The sequence below is a fragment of the Pseudorasbora parva genome, chromosome 2, assembly GCF_024679245.1.
Source record: "Pseudorasbora parva isolate DD20220531a chromosome 2, ASM2467924v1, whole genome shotgun sequence".
Lineage (NCBI taxonomy): Eukaryota > Metazoa > Chordata > Actinopteri > Cypriniformes > Gobionidae > Pseudorasbora > Pseudorasbora parva.
This window is the reverse complement of record NC_090173.1, coordinates 49173702-49192025: the sequence shown is the minus strand read 5'-3', so window position 1 is coordinate 49192025 and position 18324 is coordinate 49173702. Positions and strand designations below refer to the sequence as shown.

The 18324-nt window shown below is 37.5% G+C and overlaps 1 protein-coding gene across 1 annotated transcript in view; it reads right to left on the bottom strand.

Moving 5' to 3' along the window:
• Positions 1 to 17949, bottom strand: part of fam20ca (FAM20C golgi associated secretory pathway kinase a) — a 111459-nt gene extending 93510 nt beyond the window's left edge. The window contains exons 1-2 of the mRNA XM_067423102.1: positions 16863 to 17949; positions 10015 to 10196 (exon numbers count right to left, since the gene is read on the bottom strand). Coding sequence (XP_067279203.1) covers positions 10015 to 10196; positions 16863 to 17419 — 739 coding nt within the window. The 5' untranslated portion in view covers positions 17420 to 17949. The remainder of the gene's footprint in view (positions 1 to 10014; positions 10197 to 16862) is intronic.
• Positions 17950 to 18324: the final 375 nt, after the last annotated feature.

The window sequence follows — 18324 nt, the reverse complement described above, 5'->3', positions numbered from 1 at the left end:
ATTTCGTCAGGATGTCAGCAAATCTCATGAACACATGCAGATTTACAAGACTAAGCAACTATCCGCTGTTTATGAGAGTCAGAGTTAAAGGGTTGAAACATTTGAAATATATGAGATACTTGTGATATGACGACCTCAGGGTATTTGAGCATAAACTAATAATTAAGGGCCGATCACGTGACGTAATGTCACACAATGAAGTGACATTAATTTAACAAAAACTATATTAGTTAACTAAAATTAAAACGCTCAAACCATTAAAACATATTTTAGTTAATTGAAATAAAATAAATGAAATACAAATATAAAAAAAACACCTTTTTTTAGGTAAAATAACACAAGCAGTGTTGTTTTTTTTTTTTTAAATTGATATATAATAACTAGAACTTAAATAAAAATCTATAACCTATAGATATACTATAGATTTCATATAAAAATATGAAACATGACAAAACACAGCAAAAAAACTAAAATCAACATGAAAAGAGAAATAGTAAACTAATTAAAATTATGTTTTGAATCCATGCAATAAATGTTTTTTCAAAATCAAATGTAAACCTTTCTAAAAATGTAGAGCATTTTAAACATTTTGAAGTTTAAATGTAGCCTCTCACAAGTGTGCACAAGCGGTTTTGCGTGTACATAGGCCTTCGGCAGCTTAACTTAGTCACAACAAATCAAATTTACTACAAAGCGAATAATCCCCTAAAATTACACCATAATGTCTAGAGTGAAGTCCTGTTTCTCAGCCAGGGCTGTGTCAGTGCATGTCGCACATTTTCTTTTTTAGTGCCAGATCCAGACAGTCTAGTTCTAGAAGTCTTAGAACTGTGAGAGAAGTCATGAAACTGACCTTAGATCAGCAGAAATCATATTTTTTTTGTCAGGCTGATTAATGAGATTGTACAGCAAAGATGGCTGATACGGCTTTACGTTGAGTAATCCAAAAAAATCAGTTTTTATATTTCCCCAGAGAGCACGTGTGCAATTCTGCAGCAGTAAAGTCTTATTGAACTCATTAGTTGAGCAGAGACACGTCAGTTGGAACGAAGTCATAATGCTGTAGCTCATAGTGCTATTGTCTAGAGTATCTAGGTCTACGGATACACAAACAAGAATTATTTAACTGCACATCTTTTGATTTTCTTCAATCCCTAGAGAACTGTTCTATTTATTTGATTAAATGAGTCCTAAATGTTTCCAGCAACACTATTTTAGCATATTATTTTTTTAAAGTGCTGCAATCATTGCAGAGTATTTCACCAAGTGCTGAATTTATAACCTTAATTAATCCTAATATGTCTAAAATTACCTCAAGCAAGGTGCTATTTGTTCCAGAAGCTACATAGAGCCACATTGTACAAAGTAAACAAAGGCAATTCTTACTGTAGGAGGTGATTTAAAAAAAAAAAAGTGAAATACCTTCTCCTATCCCTGCTTAACATGCAGAAAACTATAATTAAGCCATTTGTACGCTTATGAAAAGTGTGAACTCAAATATACTCGGACACCAAGGCCACATCCACATGAAGCCAGAGCTTTCCCTATCCAATACCCCTCCAGCCCACCCACCCATCTCTAGAAATATCTGAGAAACCACTGAAACAGACTCAGAACGATGTAATATACAGGTCCTTCTCAAAAAAATAGCATATTGTGATAAAGTTCATTATTTTCCATAATGTAATGATAAAAATTTAACTTTCATATATTTTAGATTAATTGCACACCAACTGAAATATTTCAGGTCTTATATTGTTTTAATACTGATGATTTTGGCATACAGCTCATGAAAACCCAAAATTTAAAAAAAAAATAGCATATGAAAAGGTTCTCTAAACGAGCTATTAACCTAATCATCTGAATCAACTAATTAACTCTAAACACCTGCAAAAGATTCCTGCGGCTTTAAAAACTCCCAGCCTGGTTCATTACTCAAAACCGCAATCATGGGTAAGACTGCCGACCTGACTGCTGTCCAGAAGGCCATCATTGACACCCTCAAGCGAGAGGGTAAGACACAGAAAGAGATTTCTGAACGAATAGGCTGTTCCCAGAGTGCTGTATCAAGGCACCTCAGTGGGAAGTCTGTGGGAAGGAAAAAGGGTGGCAAAAAACGCTGCACAACGAGAAGAGGTGACCGGACCCTGAGGAAGATTGGGGAGAAGGACCGATTCCAGACCTTGGGGGACCTGCGGGAGCAGTGGACTGAGTCTGGAGTAGAAACATCCAGAGCCACCGTGCACAGGCGTGTGCAGGAAATGGGCTACAGGTGCCGCATTCCCCAGGTCAAGACACTTTGGGCTACAGAGAAGCAGCGCTGGACTATTGCTCAGTGGTCCAAAGTACTTTTTTCAGATGAAAGCAAATTTTACATGACATTTGGAAATCAAGGTGCCAGAGTCTGGAGGAAGACTGGGGAGAAGGAAATGCCAAAATGCCTGAAGTCCAGTGTCAAGTACCCACAGTCAGTGATGGTCTGAGGTGCCATGTCAGCTGCTGGTGTTGGTCCACTGTGTTTTATCAAGGGCAGGGTCAATGCAGCTCGCTATCAGGAGATTTTGGAGCACTTCATGCTTCCATCTGCTGAAAAGCTTTATGGAGATGAAGATTTGGTTTTTCAGCACGACCTGGCACCTGCTCACAGTGCCAAAACCACTGGTAAATGGTTTACTGACCATGGTATTACTGTGCTCAATTGGCCTGCCAACTCTCCTGACCTGAACCCCATAGAGAATCTGTGGGATATTGTGAAGAGAAAGTTGAGAGACGCAAGACCCAACACTCTGGATGAGCTTAAGGCCGCTATCGAAGCATCCTGGGCCTCATAACACCTCAGCAGTGCCACAGGCTGATCGCCTCCATGCCACGCCGCATTGAAGCAGTCATTTCTGCAAAAGGATTCCCCACCAAGTATTGAGTGCATAACTGAACATAATTATTTGAAGGTTGACTTTTTTGTATTAAAAACACTTTTCTTTTATTGGTCGGATGAAATATGCTAATTTTTTGGTTTTCATGAGCTGTATGCCAAAATCATCAGTATAAGTATATCATGTATCAGTATATCATGCCAAAACAATAAAAGACCTGAAATATTTCAGTTGGTGTGAAATTAATCTAAAATATATGAAAGTTTAATTTTTATCATTACATTATGGAAAATAATGTACTTTATCACAATATGCTATTTTTTTTTTAGAAGAAGAACCTGTACATGGCAGGCCAGTATGTAGCACTAATTCTTCTGCCACAGAAATACACTAAAATGGCTATGTTTGGAATGGTACAATCTGTATGTCTGACCAATGGCAGACAGGGAATGTTCAGGAAAGCTGCTTGAAAACAGTCATTGTTGTTGAAATCATAGACAGTTAAAGAAATGGACACAGCGATCCCATACACTTCAATGGCCAAAAGTGAGGTCAATTAGAAGCACTCACTTCCTGATGGCTGAGCGAACTGCGCAGGCTCAGACTGAGCTTGACGACATAGATGTGACGTGAGCAACCTTTCTGACAGCTGTAAGTTTTCTAATAGTTGTGGAAAGAGAAATCGTAATCACGTTGTTTAAATATTTTCTCCCGTTGCTTTTGGCTCACTATCGGCTTCTCTCCATTCTTCTCCCTTGACTTCATCTGACTTTATGTCTCCACGTCCCCCAGACTGCCTCATAGACAGCAAAAGATTGCCTGCGAGCGTCTCCTCCTGTCTATACATTTCTCAACTGTGCGACAGAATTGCGTTAGTTATAACTCAATAGTTTGCCCTTTTTTTTACAAAAACAGCTTCTACGGGGCGATAGTGTAAGATACAAGGTAACGGAGCCTTTTATGCAATGTCGTGTTTCTTTAGAAATAAACAATGGACAAATGGAGTCTTTAAACGCCTCAGATGTAAAGTTATTCACTGTCAAAGTGACTCAAAAATGAATGAGTCAATGGGATGCTAACAGCAGGTGATGGCTTGGTTAGCAATGGCCGCCCCTAGGGGTGGAACGCTTTCCGAGCGCTAGATTACCCCCTTGGTTGAAATATTATTTGTTGTTGTGAAAAAGAACACTGTAAACCCGAATAAGTTAGCAATACTAGGAAAAACTAGTGAACTAGAAATGTTATACTCATTCATTAATTGCTCTTAACTTCAAATATGTGAGTAAGGTAATTCATACATTAAATTAAAGTTATCAAATTAAAATTTTTAGCAGTGGAAACTTGGTTAGTTTTAGCTAATTTAATTCAATTTATGTTACCTTACTAATTGCAACTTCATTACAAATGTGAAATTACAAATATATTATATTTTAATTTATTATAAATGCTTGTCAGTACATTCAGTACAATTTAAGTAATTATGAAATTACATAAAATGTGTATTGAAGTGCTACACTGTAAAAAAAATTTTTTTTTTAAAGTTACCTGGTTGGCTTAAAAAGTTTAGTTACAATGAACATTTTTGAGAATCAACAACCTTTATTCAAATATTTTTAATAGATTTTGTAAGCATATTGGGTAATTGTGTGTGTTTTATGTTTTTGTTTTGTGTGTGTTTTATGTGTTTGTGATGACAGCCAAATTGTGCTATTTTAATTATTTATCATAATTTTTATGTGGTTCAGATACAATAATATGTTTCTATTCATTAAACCAATTTCCTTCCTTGTATCAACTCAAATTTTTTATTTCAATAAATTCAATTTAAGGCAACCAGGTTGCTTACTTTTTTAAGTTAAACCAAATTTTTTTTTTACAGTGTACTTATTTGGATTTTAAAAAAAATGCTCTCTTAAACTCACCAAATTTAATTTAATATACATTTCAGCTACACTGTAAAAAGCTAAGTTGTTTCAAACATGGGGTTGAAACAACCCAGCATTTTTAGAGTATATAATCCATTTTTATCTCATTGCAAATAACATGTAATTAAGTTTCCAAAACATTACATTCAGTTCACACAAGTATTTTTAGCATATTATTTCTGTAATAAGCACTCTTTTTGATAGTATGCTTACGTGGTGACAGTAAATTACACACGTCATTATCAATGAGCAATTTTAATAATATCTTTAATAATAATTCAAATAATAACCCTTGAAATGGCTTTAGATGGTGCCAGGTTTATTCAAATACCAGTTCATTTAGATGTTACCAAACTTGTGAGGTAGTTTTTAAAGGCACAGACTGTTTTTATAACAGCATCCCAATACAGATGGGCTCAGGGCATGGTAAAAAAAACTCATGCAAGATCTTTAGGGTGACTATCAGACTAATGGAAGTATGGAAGTAATGGAAGAGTAGTTTTCAATCGCACTCTCTCTAGGGAATAAAAGGATGTGTGCAAGCCACTTCTGCCATCATTCTGCCTACAGAAATAGGTCCTGATGTTCACTAGCCATCTCAAGTGCCTGAGTGCATGCACACATAAACATGTCTATGCGGATCATTCTGTATACCTCACAAGCTTCTAAATAAAAGGCACTTTCAATGAATACGGGATATAAAAAAGAGTCTGAGACTCTTAAAAATGAAGTCTTTTTTCCCCCTTTTCAGTGAATGTAGAGTGAATGAGCGTTCTTAACCTTCAGAAATGTCGACCTCAGGAGGTCAGAGTAAATATCATATAAGTAGTTTTATTTTATTTTAGAGATTTGGGACATTGTTACCAAAATGTTAGTCTTGCCTAACCAAACCTTCAGACTGACAGCAGAAGGTCTGGACTTCATAGTGGTTTTCATTGGCCAAGGACCACCCAGAGGATGTCTGACTGAGCAAATAATCACAGGTTGTTTTGTTTTGTGAAAATGTAAAGTCAGTGTCCCTACAATAACAGATGTCAAACCAATATATTATTAATAATTAAAAAATCATGTACAAATTTACTGCAACAATAGTGCTTCAGTCTCAAAATATTTTAAAAATCCATTGTTTAGTTGATCCTGATAAGCACTCATTGTCACAGATGTAAACACAATGGTGTTCTTCTTCCATAAGGAGGAGAACGCGACACACACATCTACCGGAAATCCTGTAGAATTCAAGCACCTCATGAGGTGTTTCCCATTTTGTGTGCCTTATGTATCAGACTTTCAGCCAACGGATGGGTGTGACAATTGAGAGTGACACTAGCCAAATGTAGGATATTTACACTTATGCTTTATATTGACGGTGCCCTTTAGACATTCTATTGACTATAAATAATACTGCACCTACATGTCAACTAACTACGGAGGCAGAAAGAGCTCAACACACTGAAACTGAAAAAAAACAAAAAACAAAACCTTGTAAATACAAAAAAAAAAAAAAAAAAAAAAAAAAACGCAAGCAAATAAAAAAACCCATCAGTTTGACAACACATGTGCTGCAAATACTCACAATGGCCCTCATTTATCAAAAGTGCGTACACCAAATTTCCATCGTACACCTTGCGTACACCCAAACCCACGGTGACTTTGAGATTTATCAATATGGACGTTGGCGTACGGCACGCTCAAATCCTACGCCAGCTCAGGAGGTGGTGTACGCACGTTTGAGTTAGTGTGAAAATGCGCAGAAAAACAATTCCTAACATCACAAAACGCACTGACAAGACATGCTATATTATGACCCACTGTAAAAAACAACAACAACATTCAGTGCTTATTTTTGTGCAACATGAACGTCAATGTTTAATTTGTGTGACTTTACCAAAGCGTTTGATTTGTAGGCATATGTATTCCTCCAGTCGCGAGCCTGTGCGCTTTATCTGACGTTTCAGGCCCGTCTGGCCCGGCAGCTGCGCACGGACTGGGACTAAAATAATTCAGACTGAAAAAATAATAAAAATGACCTTCTTCTTTTAAATAATAATAAAAACAATAAAAACAACATTCTTCTTCTAAATAATAAGCATCATTAAGAATAAAAATCATAATAATAAGAAGAAGAATCTTACAAATTGTCATGTAATTATTAATGTGAATGAATGGCACTCCACATCACACCATCATTAGCCTTCTATTGTACCCCCCAATACATGCGACGAGATAAGAAATTAAATGCTAATTGTTTCAAAAAATGTGCTGTAAAATAATGCATTGTGATGGTAATTTATCATCCAATCAGATAGGCCTATTTAAACGCTGGGGTGCGCTTCTCAACCTCCACACTATTAAGAGTACTCGTAATTTGGGTCCATATTTTGTTTTTGTAAGTGTAATCCCTCTTTAAACTACCAAATAAAACAATTTCGGGTTTTTCCACTTCCCTGGTGATGGTCTCAATGGGCGCGTCTCTTTTATCTCAATAGTTCAGTAGTCAGGGCACTGATCAGGGAGTCAGCCCATTGACTTATGTCCTAATCCGTGCCCTGACTAGTGGACCAGTGAGATGATTGAGCGCGCCCGATCTCCACGTCGGAGAAGTTTCGCTTTTTGCCGTCTTCTATTTGTCCATGGCGTAAAATGAGGGTGCGGAGGAGGCGGAGACTTGAATATATAGGGGCGTGTTATTCTAATGACGATCGTTTTCAGGTATTGCGTACAACTGGATTGCAGAGGTGCGCACAGCTTCATAAATCAGGCGATGAGAGGAGTGTAAGTAAGCATAATCTTACGCCAACATATACACCAGTTTCTATGCAAGATTGATTAATGAGGGCCAATGCAACCAATACAGAAAAACGTTCTGCAAATAGCATGGAAATGTTTCAAGGGTACCTTAACAAACAATGAACCTGGCTTGGACTGCTTGTTCAATGTCTACTCATCAGTGGTGGTGTTGTTTTTTTTGTTGTATATTTCAACATCCTGATCGTATGAGTGTTTGCAGTGTGTTTCTGTAATTTGTTGCGTTGTGGGTATTTGCAGAGTTTTTATGTATATGGTTGTGTTGTGAGTATTTGCAGTGGTTTCTGTATTTGGTTGTGTTGTGAGTATTTGCAGTGTGTTTTTGTATTTGGTTGTGTTGTGAGTATTTACAGTGTGTTTCTGTATTTGGTTGTGTTGTGAGTATTTGCAGTGTGTTCCTGTATTTGGTTGTGTTGTGAGTATTTGCAGTGTGTTTCTGTATTTGGTTGTGTTGTATTTGCAGCGTGTTTCTGTATTTGGTTGTGTTGTGAGTATTTGCAGCGTGTTTATGTATTTGGTTGTGTTGTGAGTATTTGCAGTGTGTTTTTGTATTTGGTTGTGTTGTGAGTATTTACAGTGTGTTTCTGTATTTGGTTGTGTTGTGAGTATTTGCAGTGTGTTCCTGTATTTGGTTGTGTTGTGAGTATTTGCAGTGTGTTTCTGTATTTGGTTGTGTTGTATTTGCAGCGTGTTTCTGTATTTGGTTGTGTTGTGAGTATTAACAGCGTGTTTCTGTATTTTTTTGCATTGTGAGTATTTTCAGCACATGTATTTCTGTATTTGGTTGGGTTGTGAGTATTTGCAGCGTGTTTCTGTATTTGGTTGTGTTGTGAGTATTTGCAGCGTGTTTATGTATTTGGTTGTGTTGTGAGTATTTGCAGTGTGTTTCTGTATTTGGTTGTGTTGTGAGTATTTGCAGTGTGTTCCTGTATTTGGTTGTGTTGTGAGTATTTGCAGTGTGTTTCTGTATTTGGTTCTGTTGTGAGTATTTGTAGTGTGTTTCTGTATTTGGTTCTGTTGTGAGTATTTGCATCGGTGTCTGTATTTGGTTGTGTTGTGAGTATTTGCAGTGTGTTTCTGTATTTGGTTGTGTTGTATTTGCAGCGTGTTTCTGTATTTGGTTGTGTTGTGAGTATTAACAGCGTGTTTCTGTATTTTTTTGCATTGTGAGTATTTTCAGCACATGTATTTCTGTATTTGGTTGGGTTGTGAGTATTTGCAGCGTGTTTCTGTATTTGGTTGTGTTGTGAGTATTTGCAGCGTGTTTATGTATTTGGTTGTGTTGTGAGTATTTGCAGTGTGTTTCTGTATTTGGTTGTGTTGTGAGTATTTGCAGTGTGTTCCTGTATTTGGTTGTGTTGTGAGTATTTGCAGTGTGTTTCTGTATTTGGTTCTGTTGTGAGTATTTGTAGTGTGTTTCTGTATTTGGTTCTGTTGTGAGTATTTGCATCGGTGTCTGTATTTGGTTGTGTTGTGAGTATTTGCAGTGTGTTTCTGTATTTGGTTGTGTTGTGAGTATTTACAGCGTGTTTCTGTATTTGGTTGTGTCCTGAGTATTTGCAGCGTATTTCTGTATTTGGTTGTGTCCTGAGTATTTTCAGCGTATTTCTGTATTTGGTTGTGTTGTGAGTATTTGCATCAGTTTCTGTATTTAGTTGTGTTGTGAGTATTTCCAGCGTGTTTCTGTATTTGGTTGTGATGTGAGTATTTGCAGCGTGTTTCTGTATTTACTTACAGATCCCGATTATTCACAGAATTACAGCATTTCAAAATATTAGTCTTGGTGAGAATTCACATTATCTGTTATGTCTTTAGTTGAACGCATGGTTAACTGTTGAGGAAAAACATTTGCTGTATGGCATTTTTACATCCGTGTGGTACAGTAGGTCATAATATAAAAGCTGTCTGTTTCATTAATGTAAATCAAACAATTGTGGTACATGGGAAAAAAGGGAAAAAAGTCCTATATATTAAGTCCTAAGTCCTATATATTAAGTCCTATATATCCTATATATTAAGTTGTATTTAGTAGTTTTGGTGTGTGCCAAATTTGGTGTTATTACCAGGGATTCTAAGATATGGTTGCTACTTGTTTGGTGCACATCAGGGTTCTGATGGATGTGTTCACACTTATTCAAATGAACCACACTAACAGAGCAATCGCACCAGAGTTCATTTTAATCAAACCAAACCTGGCAAGTGTGCACATGCCCTTAGCCTCCAAAATTCAGAGTAATTCAAACAAAATGACACTTTGCACACTTTTGACCTAGTTGGCTCATGTCATTCCTATAATGGCTCTAAACCACTTGGCAATAATTGCTTTCATGATGGCAGCACATCGCCTAGAGCAATCTCATTTGACCTAGGCTGTTCCATTACACAGGAGCAGGTCCTGTACCCAAACCTACCTACGCTGGTGATCCTCTGGGAGACCAGGTCCTTCAGCAGGGCCCCTATGACTGGGGTGTGTCTGGAGTACAGCTCGTATCGGTTAATCCCGATGTGGAAGCGGAGCCAGTAGGGGTATGACTCAGCAGAGGCCTCCCCTGTCGGACTGTACTCTTCCTCCTCAACGTTTCCCTCGTTATGCCTGTTGGTAAAGGACATTGGAGGACATTAGTCACTACCAGCACACATACTGCCTTTACTATGCTGAATTTAGTGTTATTACATTAAGATGAAAGCCATGCAACTTTGTGAGTGTAAAGGTGTAAAATATTATAGTTATTATAAAATCTAACTAGCATTACTTTGATTAGTTTCTATTTTATTAGTATTAAAATAAAACATACTTTATTTTTGAAGTGTACTTATCACAGAAAAAAATATACTAAAGTCTGAATATTTTCAGACACTTAATTGCATGTTATATATATTTAAATGAAAATGCATTATAATTTAAATGTATATTAAATGCAATTAGCTGAACTTTTAGGAGTGCTTTTTGACCCACTTAAACAGGACTTAAATACATCTCTATCAGTGGCGGCTACTGGTCTGTCAGAGAGGGGAAGCTCATTTTCGGCCAATTGTCTTATTTATTTAAAAGTAAATTCGGCCCTACGTTCCTTTTCAAGAAAATGGTCTTTTACCCTGTGAATGAATGAAAGATCTAAAAAAATATTAAACTCTGTAAAACTGAAACAAGGAATGTGGTGTATAATTGTGTGAAATGTATGATGAAAATCAAGCAATTTCGCCAAGCAAATATCAAAGAAAAAGGTTGCAGCAGTTTTTATTTCGACTGAATTTGAGAAATCCGCGATGGGACTGAGAGCGAATAGCTTCAGTGATTCCTTATAGTACAGAATCGCTGTCAGTCAAAAGGAGACACAGTCTCTCGACAGACCCTCCAATCATCACGCAGAAGCCTGGAGTCCGGGCCAGCCCACTCCCCATTCACTCCCAGAGACGCTGAGCGTCCGTGGGCGGGACATAATCGCAGCGTTTATCCAATGACCGTCTAGTTTCGAAGCGCTGAAAAAAACCGTTCAAAGCAGCCCCATTGAAGTCAATGCTGGGCTTCAATAGGGAAATGCACTGTGACCATAGACTGTAAAAAAATATGGACGTAGTGTCCGTGACGTCACCCATAGGATTCCGATAAGCCGTTCTGAAGCTTAAAGTATGGCCGAGCTGGGCGTTGCCATCTTGTGAGCGAGTCATCGCGTGTCACTCCCGGATAACAGAAAATGAGCAAAACGGCGGGATGTGCGCGGAGCTGAGGTGACGCAATAACTACAGACGGCGGATAAATGGCTATCCACTTGTAACCACGCCCTTAATTATGCAGAACCTTAAGGCTTTATATAACGTAAACGAATGAGTTATAAAAAAATTCACCCCCCTCAGAGTTGTCATGAAGATCAAAATTAGCCTTATAAGCCAAAACCACAATTTGTACCAGGCTGTAAACATGTTTTTTTCTGCTTTAAAGTTGAGAATTTTAACATGGGGCTCAATGAGATTCTGCTCCCTTCTGGAGCCTGTCCCTAGTGGCCAGTTGAGGAATTGCAGTTTACATTACTTCCGTATTGGCTTCAAGAGAGATCGCGGGAGGTTGCCGCTTGACTGTGACGCTGCGGGAATGTATGAGAAGGAAATCGAGTCAGCCGACCTGCTATATGTAACTGATTCTGAACGAACTCGTCTTTGAGATGAACGTTTTCTAACGCATTTTTAGTCAATACAATGTTAATATAATAGTACATATTTGACCATTAATTTTGTGACAATATAAGGGAAGCCAAGCTTCCCTTGCAGTCTTAAAGAAATCGCCACTGATCTCTATGTAATTTCATAATTACTTCTATTGTACAATGGTAAATGGACTGCGTTTATATAGCGCGTTCAACAGACCCAATGACCACTAAAGCGCTTTACATATTGCCTCACATTCACTCACTCACTCATTCATTCATTCATTCATTCATTCATTCATTCATTCATTCATTCATTCATTCATTCACTCATTAATACACCGAGAGCATTGTCAGCCATGCAAGACGCCATCCAGCTCATTGGGACCAGTTGGGGTTAGGTGCCCTGCTCATGGACACCTTTGACAGTTGGAACTGGGAATAGAACCACCAACCTTCCGTTTTCTTGGCCAACCCATGAAGATTACTTATTAAACAAAGTGATTAAACGGAAAAATGATTGCATAACCACCATAGGTGGGGATGTGCACTAAATAGTTTATGTAACTCGCCATTAAACAAAGGAAGAAGAGGAAGTAGAATGGCGAACTTCTTTTTAGCGTCTGTTTCCATGGTGAATCATTGATTTGTCGCTCTGTTGAGAATGTCTTGAGTGTTAACCGGGAACATACTCTGAGTTGTCTGGTTTTTGGAACCAGCATACCTTGAGTAAGCAAGGTTTAGGTTAATCAACCGAGAGTTCAGGGTATATGTGACGGTAAGTTAACCTTGCTTTCTGGAATACACCCAAGAAGCTGTTTTTTTTTATTGTAATTAAAAAAGTCAGTGGAGAAGAGGCTTCACTAAAATGAATACACCGGTTGTGTGAGGAAACTTATTTAATCAATAGACTGCCTGTCTGCTAATTTTCAACATGTTTTACTCTAAACAACGATATGAAGAATTTGCTATGATAAAAGGTTATTCTATAAGAGAAGGCAGAGAAGGGAATGTTGCAACATGCAGGACTCTTTTACGGCATTACCATAGTATTTAATAGTAATATTGAGTGATATTCTATATTATCTAAAGAAAGAGACAAATACCGTGGTTGTCTTTCTTCGGCTTTCAGGTTTTGCCAGTTATTATAAGTATGCAGTCAATGGTAATTACTATTATAAATTCATGTATGCACATGATACATTTAATGAATCATTTTAAAGAAAAAATAGAAAATGAATAATTGAATTATTGTGTTATTTTGTATGTCGTTAAATGAAAAATGGCCCATGGACATCCCTGTGTCCCCTCCGGACCGAGGGAGACAGACTTGATAATACCATGTAATTTTCTTACTCAAACCAATGCCGCCTGCTGCTTCTGCTACTGATTGCTTTTAGAGGGGAAATCTGCCCATAACTACTGGTCTAGGATCTGTTTTCTTCACAATAATAGCATATTATTAGCAAAAAAGAGTTGGCAAAAGATCCAGTGCGTACCTGTATTTGTGCTCGTCAAATGTTTCGATTCCCAACAGGTTTCCGCTTCTTGCCCTCTGTGAGTAATGTAGCCAATCACAGACATTTTTATTGATTACCTGAACGCAATAGCCAATCACAGCTGTTGAAGTTCACTGTAAAAACTAAAATCAGGTCTACAATTGAAAAATTTCAAGTGACTGATCACATCTACATTTTTCAGTTGGCCACCTTAAATTTCTGTTAATTAAATTGCATCAATTCACAGAAATTCAATTCGGCCAACTGAAAAATGTAGATGTGATCAGTCACAAGTCAGTTTTTAATTGGAAACCTGATTTTTATTTTATTTTTTACAGTGTTAGTATACATTCACTGCTCAAGTTTTTGTCCAGTGCTGAGTTCAGCACATGCACAAATCCACTCTAACAAAGACATTATGTAAATAAGAGATTCATTGTGTATCAGCTTCACTGACTAATATAACATAACTTTGTGAGATTGCGTCCATTGAATGACTGACAGATTTTAGTGATAATGGGAGCGCTCTTTGCACGCTTCAATACATAGGCCCATCTGCATATATATGCGAGATTCACTCTCGAAACGATGACTGACAGTGATAAATACTTAAGTATCAAAATCAGGCTCATATAAATGTCAGGAAAACACAAGATTCCTGGCTGCACGTCAATATCTATGGATCACTGGATCTGTGGTAGATTGTAAGGAACACTATATAGAGTCAAATCTTTAGTTGAAACTGATAACCGTTTGTTGTATCCATATTTTCCCCTATTAAATCCAGTCATGCAGCAGTTCTTCTGTAACCCAGTCAAGGAAAGTGACGTCGATGCATACCCCTTCTAAATTAAAACCTACTACTAGCCGCAGGGCGTGATTTCAGCTGAACTGGATTGCGAAAGGCTCGTAGTTTCTTTACAAAGTGACATCGCCATCTACTGGCCTGGCATGAATAATTCAGCGATTTTACTTGTTTTCGCAGATCCATGTTTTGACAACTTTTTCGCCTGTACACCAAAGCGTGACGGTGATCATTGTCGTGTTAAATGTACCCTATGTTTTTTCTGTGTAGATTTCATGTGTGCTTCAAAAATCAGCTTCATTTGAGCTCAGTTTACTATACATTTATCGGAAGAGAACGGTGTCATGTATTTCTTTGAATTATTTGAAGTTTTATTCATTTATTTAAATGATATTACCACACTAGCCACAATGAATCCCCATTCCTGAATTCCACCATTTAGTATACAGTTTGATGACCGTGAAAGCTATTTTAAAACATGTAAATGAAGGTGAGCATGTTTGAATATGTTGGCTGGACTGATGCCATGCACAGAAAATGACTGAACCGATGACTGAATATATCAGCTGTACTTCATTTCCCTAAAGCCCCTGATCTCACAACAACACGCACTCAAAAAAAGAAAAGAAATTTGGTCTATTAAAAAATTGTTCCATCTAAACATGAAAACGAATACCAAACTGTAATGTGACCGCATCAAGGTGACAAGCTGTCTCATGCATTTTCAGTGATTAACAAAGTACGGTTAGAAAAGGCGTTCCTGTTTAGTTAATCTGGATTGGTTAATTCAATTGGTTTAGTTAGTCAGTCAGGCATGGTTAAAAGGCATGTTTAGTTAAGTCAGGCATAGTTAAAGGCAAGAATCAGTGCTCCCTGAGATGTATCCCTGAGGACGCCAGAGCTTGCCGGGTGTAGAACAAAAAGAGAGGACTCAAGAGCAAACAAAGGGCATGACACCAACAAAAAACCTTAAAGCTTAATGAATCTGACAGCTTTGAAGAAAACAACACATCACACCAAAGGAACAGAGACGAGTCCTAGCAGTAAAGCTTTTAACACTCACAATGAGTCAGGATCAACTGGAAATTATAAACGTCTCAGCAAAACATATGCGCGCTTATTTTTAGCTCTAGATTTAAAAATAGATGTACTTCCCTCTTTTAAATTTTACTTTCATTCTTGATTACTGTTGAGAGTCTGCCTTTATGATTTTTATTTGGGCAAAACAAGAAAATTATGACCCGTGTGTGATGTGAGACATTTCTTAGCTCTAGCCATTCTTGCCATTCTAGTTTTTCCTGCTTTTTTTGGATAAACACATTTTCTCACTGATAAAATGTAAACACTCTTCTCACTGTCTGTATAGGTAGGTTCCTTATTACAACCTTGTGTTTATTAACGCGTATTTGAGAAAAATGTCTTTCTTTGAAATATGACGTATTACTTACAGTTAAAAAAGCATTCTCCACAAGATATCTGTATTTAAAACATTATAAAAAATATTTTACTTACTTTTCAGCTAAATATAAACAGGAAACGTGTGAAACAAAATAATTATCCCAATTATTTTTATCATTTGGTAACTATAGGTGCATAAAAACCACTATACAACACCACTGCAAAAGAAAACACATTTTGTTTAATTGGATTTTTGACTATAAATCAAATATAAAACTTTCCTGCGTGGCAATTACACTGTAAAAATGAATAAATAAATAAATAAATAAGTTACATGGTTGCCTTAAAATTTTGAGTTTATTGAAATTAAAAATTGTAGTTAATGCAATGAACATTTCTTTTTTAGAATCGACAACCTTTGTTCAAATATTATTCAAATATTTTGTAAGCATATTGAGTAATTCTGTGTGTTTTATTTGTGAACATGGCAAATTGTGCTATTTTCATGATTTACCACATTATTTTATGTGGTTCCGATACAATAATATTTTGAGTTTCTATTTACTAAACCAATTTTCTTCATTGTATCAACTCAAAATTTTAATTTCAATAAACTCAATTTTTTTAAGGCAACCAGGCTACTTACTTTTTTTAAAGTTAAACCTTTTTTTTTTTTTTTTTTTTTACAGTATACAGCCAGTCTCCATTAACATTATGCATATAACTAGGACATAGATGAGTGTTTCACATGACTAAGAGCTTTTTAAACTTGCACTTTCTTTTCTTTATTATCTCTTTAGGAGCAAGACTGGGGCAAGTTTTCACTTTTTATTGCTGTGAATTCTCAGCACAGGTTTATTATTATTAGGTCATTTCTGTATACTGTACAAACATATCTTTATTGGTCAACAAACAAATCGAACCATTTAGCAGGGCATGCCGGTTTATATTAAATGTCTTTGTTCTAACATTTTAATGACTCTACTTATTTATTTTTTATTTATTTTTTTATGTTTGCATACAGCTGTAATTGATTTCTGTAATTACAACTATAATTACACTGTTAAACCTTCCCATACAACTAAACCCACCCATAGCACCAAACCCGTGCCTATCCTTACCTGTATCCCACCTCAAAATCAGCACAAGTGTTTGCAATACAACAGAATAAGTGCTTTTGTACCTAGCAATTTTTATTTAAGTACATAGTAGTAAAAGACAGCTACAGCGTGACCTCTTTTTCTTTTCTTTTTTGAAATATGAAAGTAACCTACTATAAGCCATCTTCAACAGCGTTCTTTTTCGGAATATTGACAACCTCCGTGTGTGTTACAAAGACCCAGTGCAGAGACTTTAAAGCTCACTTTTAAACATATGACAAAATAACACTATGCCAGGTTTAAAGTAGCACTTGCCATTCTTGTTGTCCGGCAGCTTTGGGGTAGAATCTGATATCAGCGTTGAGGTTGAATAAGGTGTCATCTTCAGTGAGATGAGGCAGGTCAATGGTATAAAGCGGATGCTCATAGAGCGCCTTGAGTCTGGAGGAACCCTGGACAGCTCTCTGCTTCTGCCCGCTCACTGTGTCTCTCATCAAACCCCTCTTCTCGGAGCCCAACTGCAGCTGTCTCACTCTCTTTTCAGACTCGGCTCTTTCTGTCACCTTCTCCCGTGAGTGCGAAGTGAGATTGGAGTTGGGTTCATTGCTGAAATCCTGCAGCAATCTCAACGAGTGTTTATTAGGCCACCCCGGTTCGGCGGCGGCGGCTCTGGCGCGCTGTTTAGCCCACGATCGAGGCTCCTCACCCGGGGTGTGAGCGCAGGAGCAGCCGCCTCCTGCTCCTCCAGCGCTGGAGCTGGAGCCCGCCGCGCGCTTCTCCAGCTTGGGTAACAGGTCTATCATGATGTGCATGGTGCAGGCGACCAGAAACACCATTAAAATCAGCACGCGAAATTTACGAAAAAGGATCATTTTAGCCTTAAAGCAAGCCAAAATATGACACAGGCTATTATAAAGGATATTTAAGGGCGCATGTGGTGTCCTACTGTAATCCTCCTTGTGATGGGAGATCCATGTTCAAATAGGTGCAAATATCTTCTTCTGCATCCTGCTGTTTCCAGGTGTAGCATATCAAGAAATATTTATTTTCGGCATAGTTGCGCGGGTGATTTTGGTGAAGATCAGATGTCCTGTCGCATCCTTACACCTTCAGCACATCATGGGAAAGCTCATCTGTAAAATGTCCCGGTAAATAATGACAAAGCACGAGGAAACCGCCGTTTGACTTGTTCTCAAGAACCGCACGGACGTCGGATCAGCAGTCCCGTGCGTGGATTTCTTCAGTATGTGAAGAGGGAGATAAAGTGCAGTAGTTCTTCGTGAAGAGCAGTCAGTGACAGGTGTAGATGTATCAGTGCCCTGTGTGTTAAATATTGGGTCCCTGCCTCTCCTCGTCACAGCATTCAGATTGGCTGAGTCCATGAGACTCAAGGAAGAGCGACTCAAAAGAAATTCGGCTTGGAATGTTGGTGCAGTTTCTTTCTGTGAAGACAGAGGGCGCTGATGCGCATTACACTCACAGCTCTGGTAATTGGTGGTGGTAAAACTAGTTACTGTCATTAACGGAAAATCATCACATACTGCCTAATATATCAACAATGGGAATATTAAGCGAAATATATTAAACAAATGTTCTTAAAATGTTGAGCTATTCGGATGTAATAGGCTATCTATTTAAGATATCTCTTCAAATTTCAGGACATTTTTGGCTGAGGGAAAGCTGTCCCGATTAACCCGAGGTCACCTCATTCACTCTATAAATTCATACAGTTTAGGAACGAAACAAGAATGCGTAAATGATAAATTTTGGTGTAACT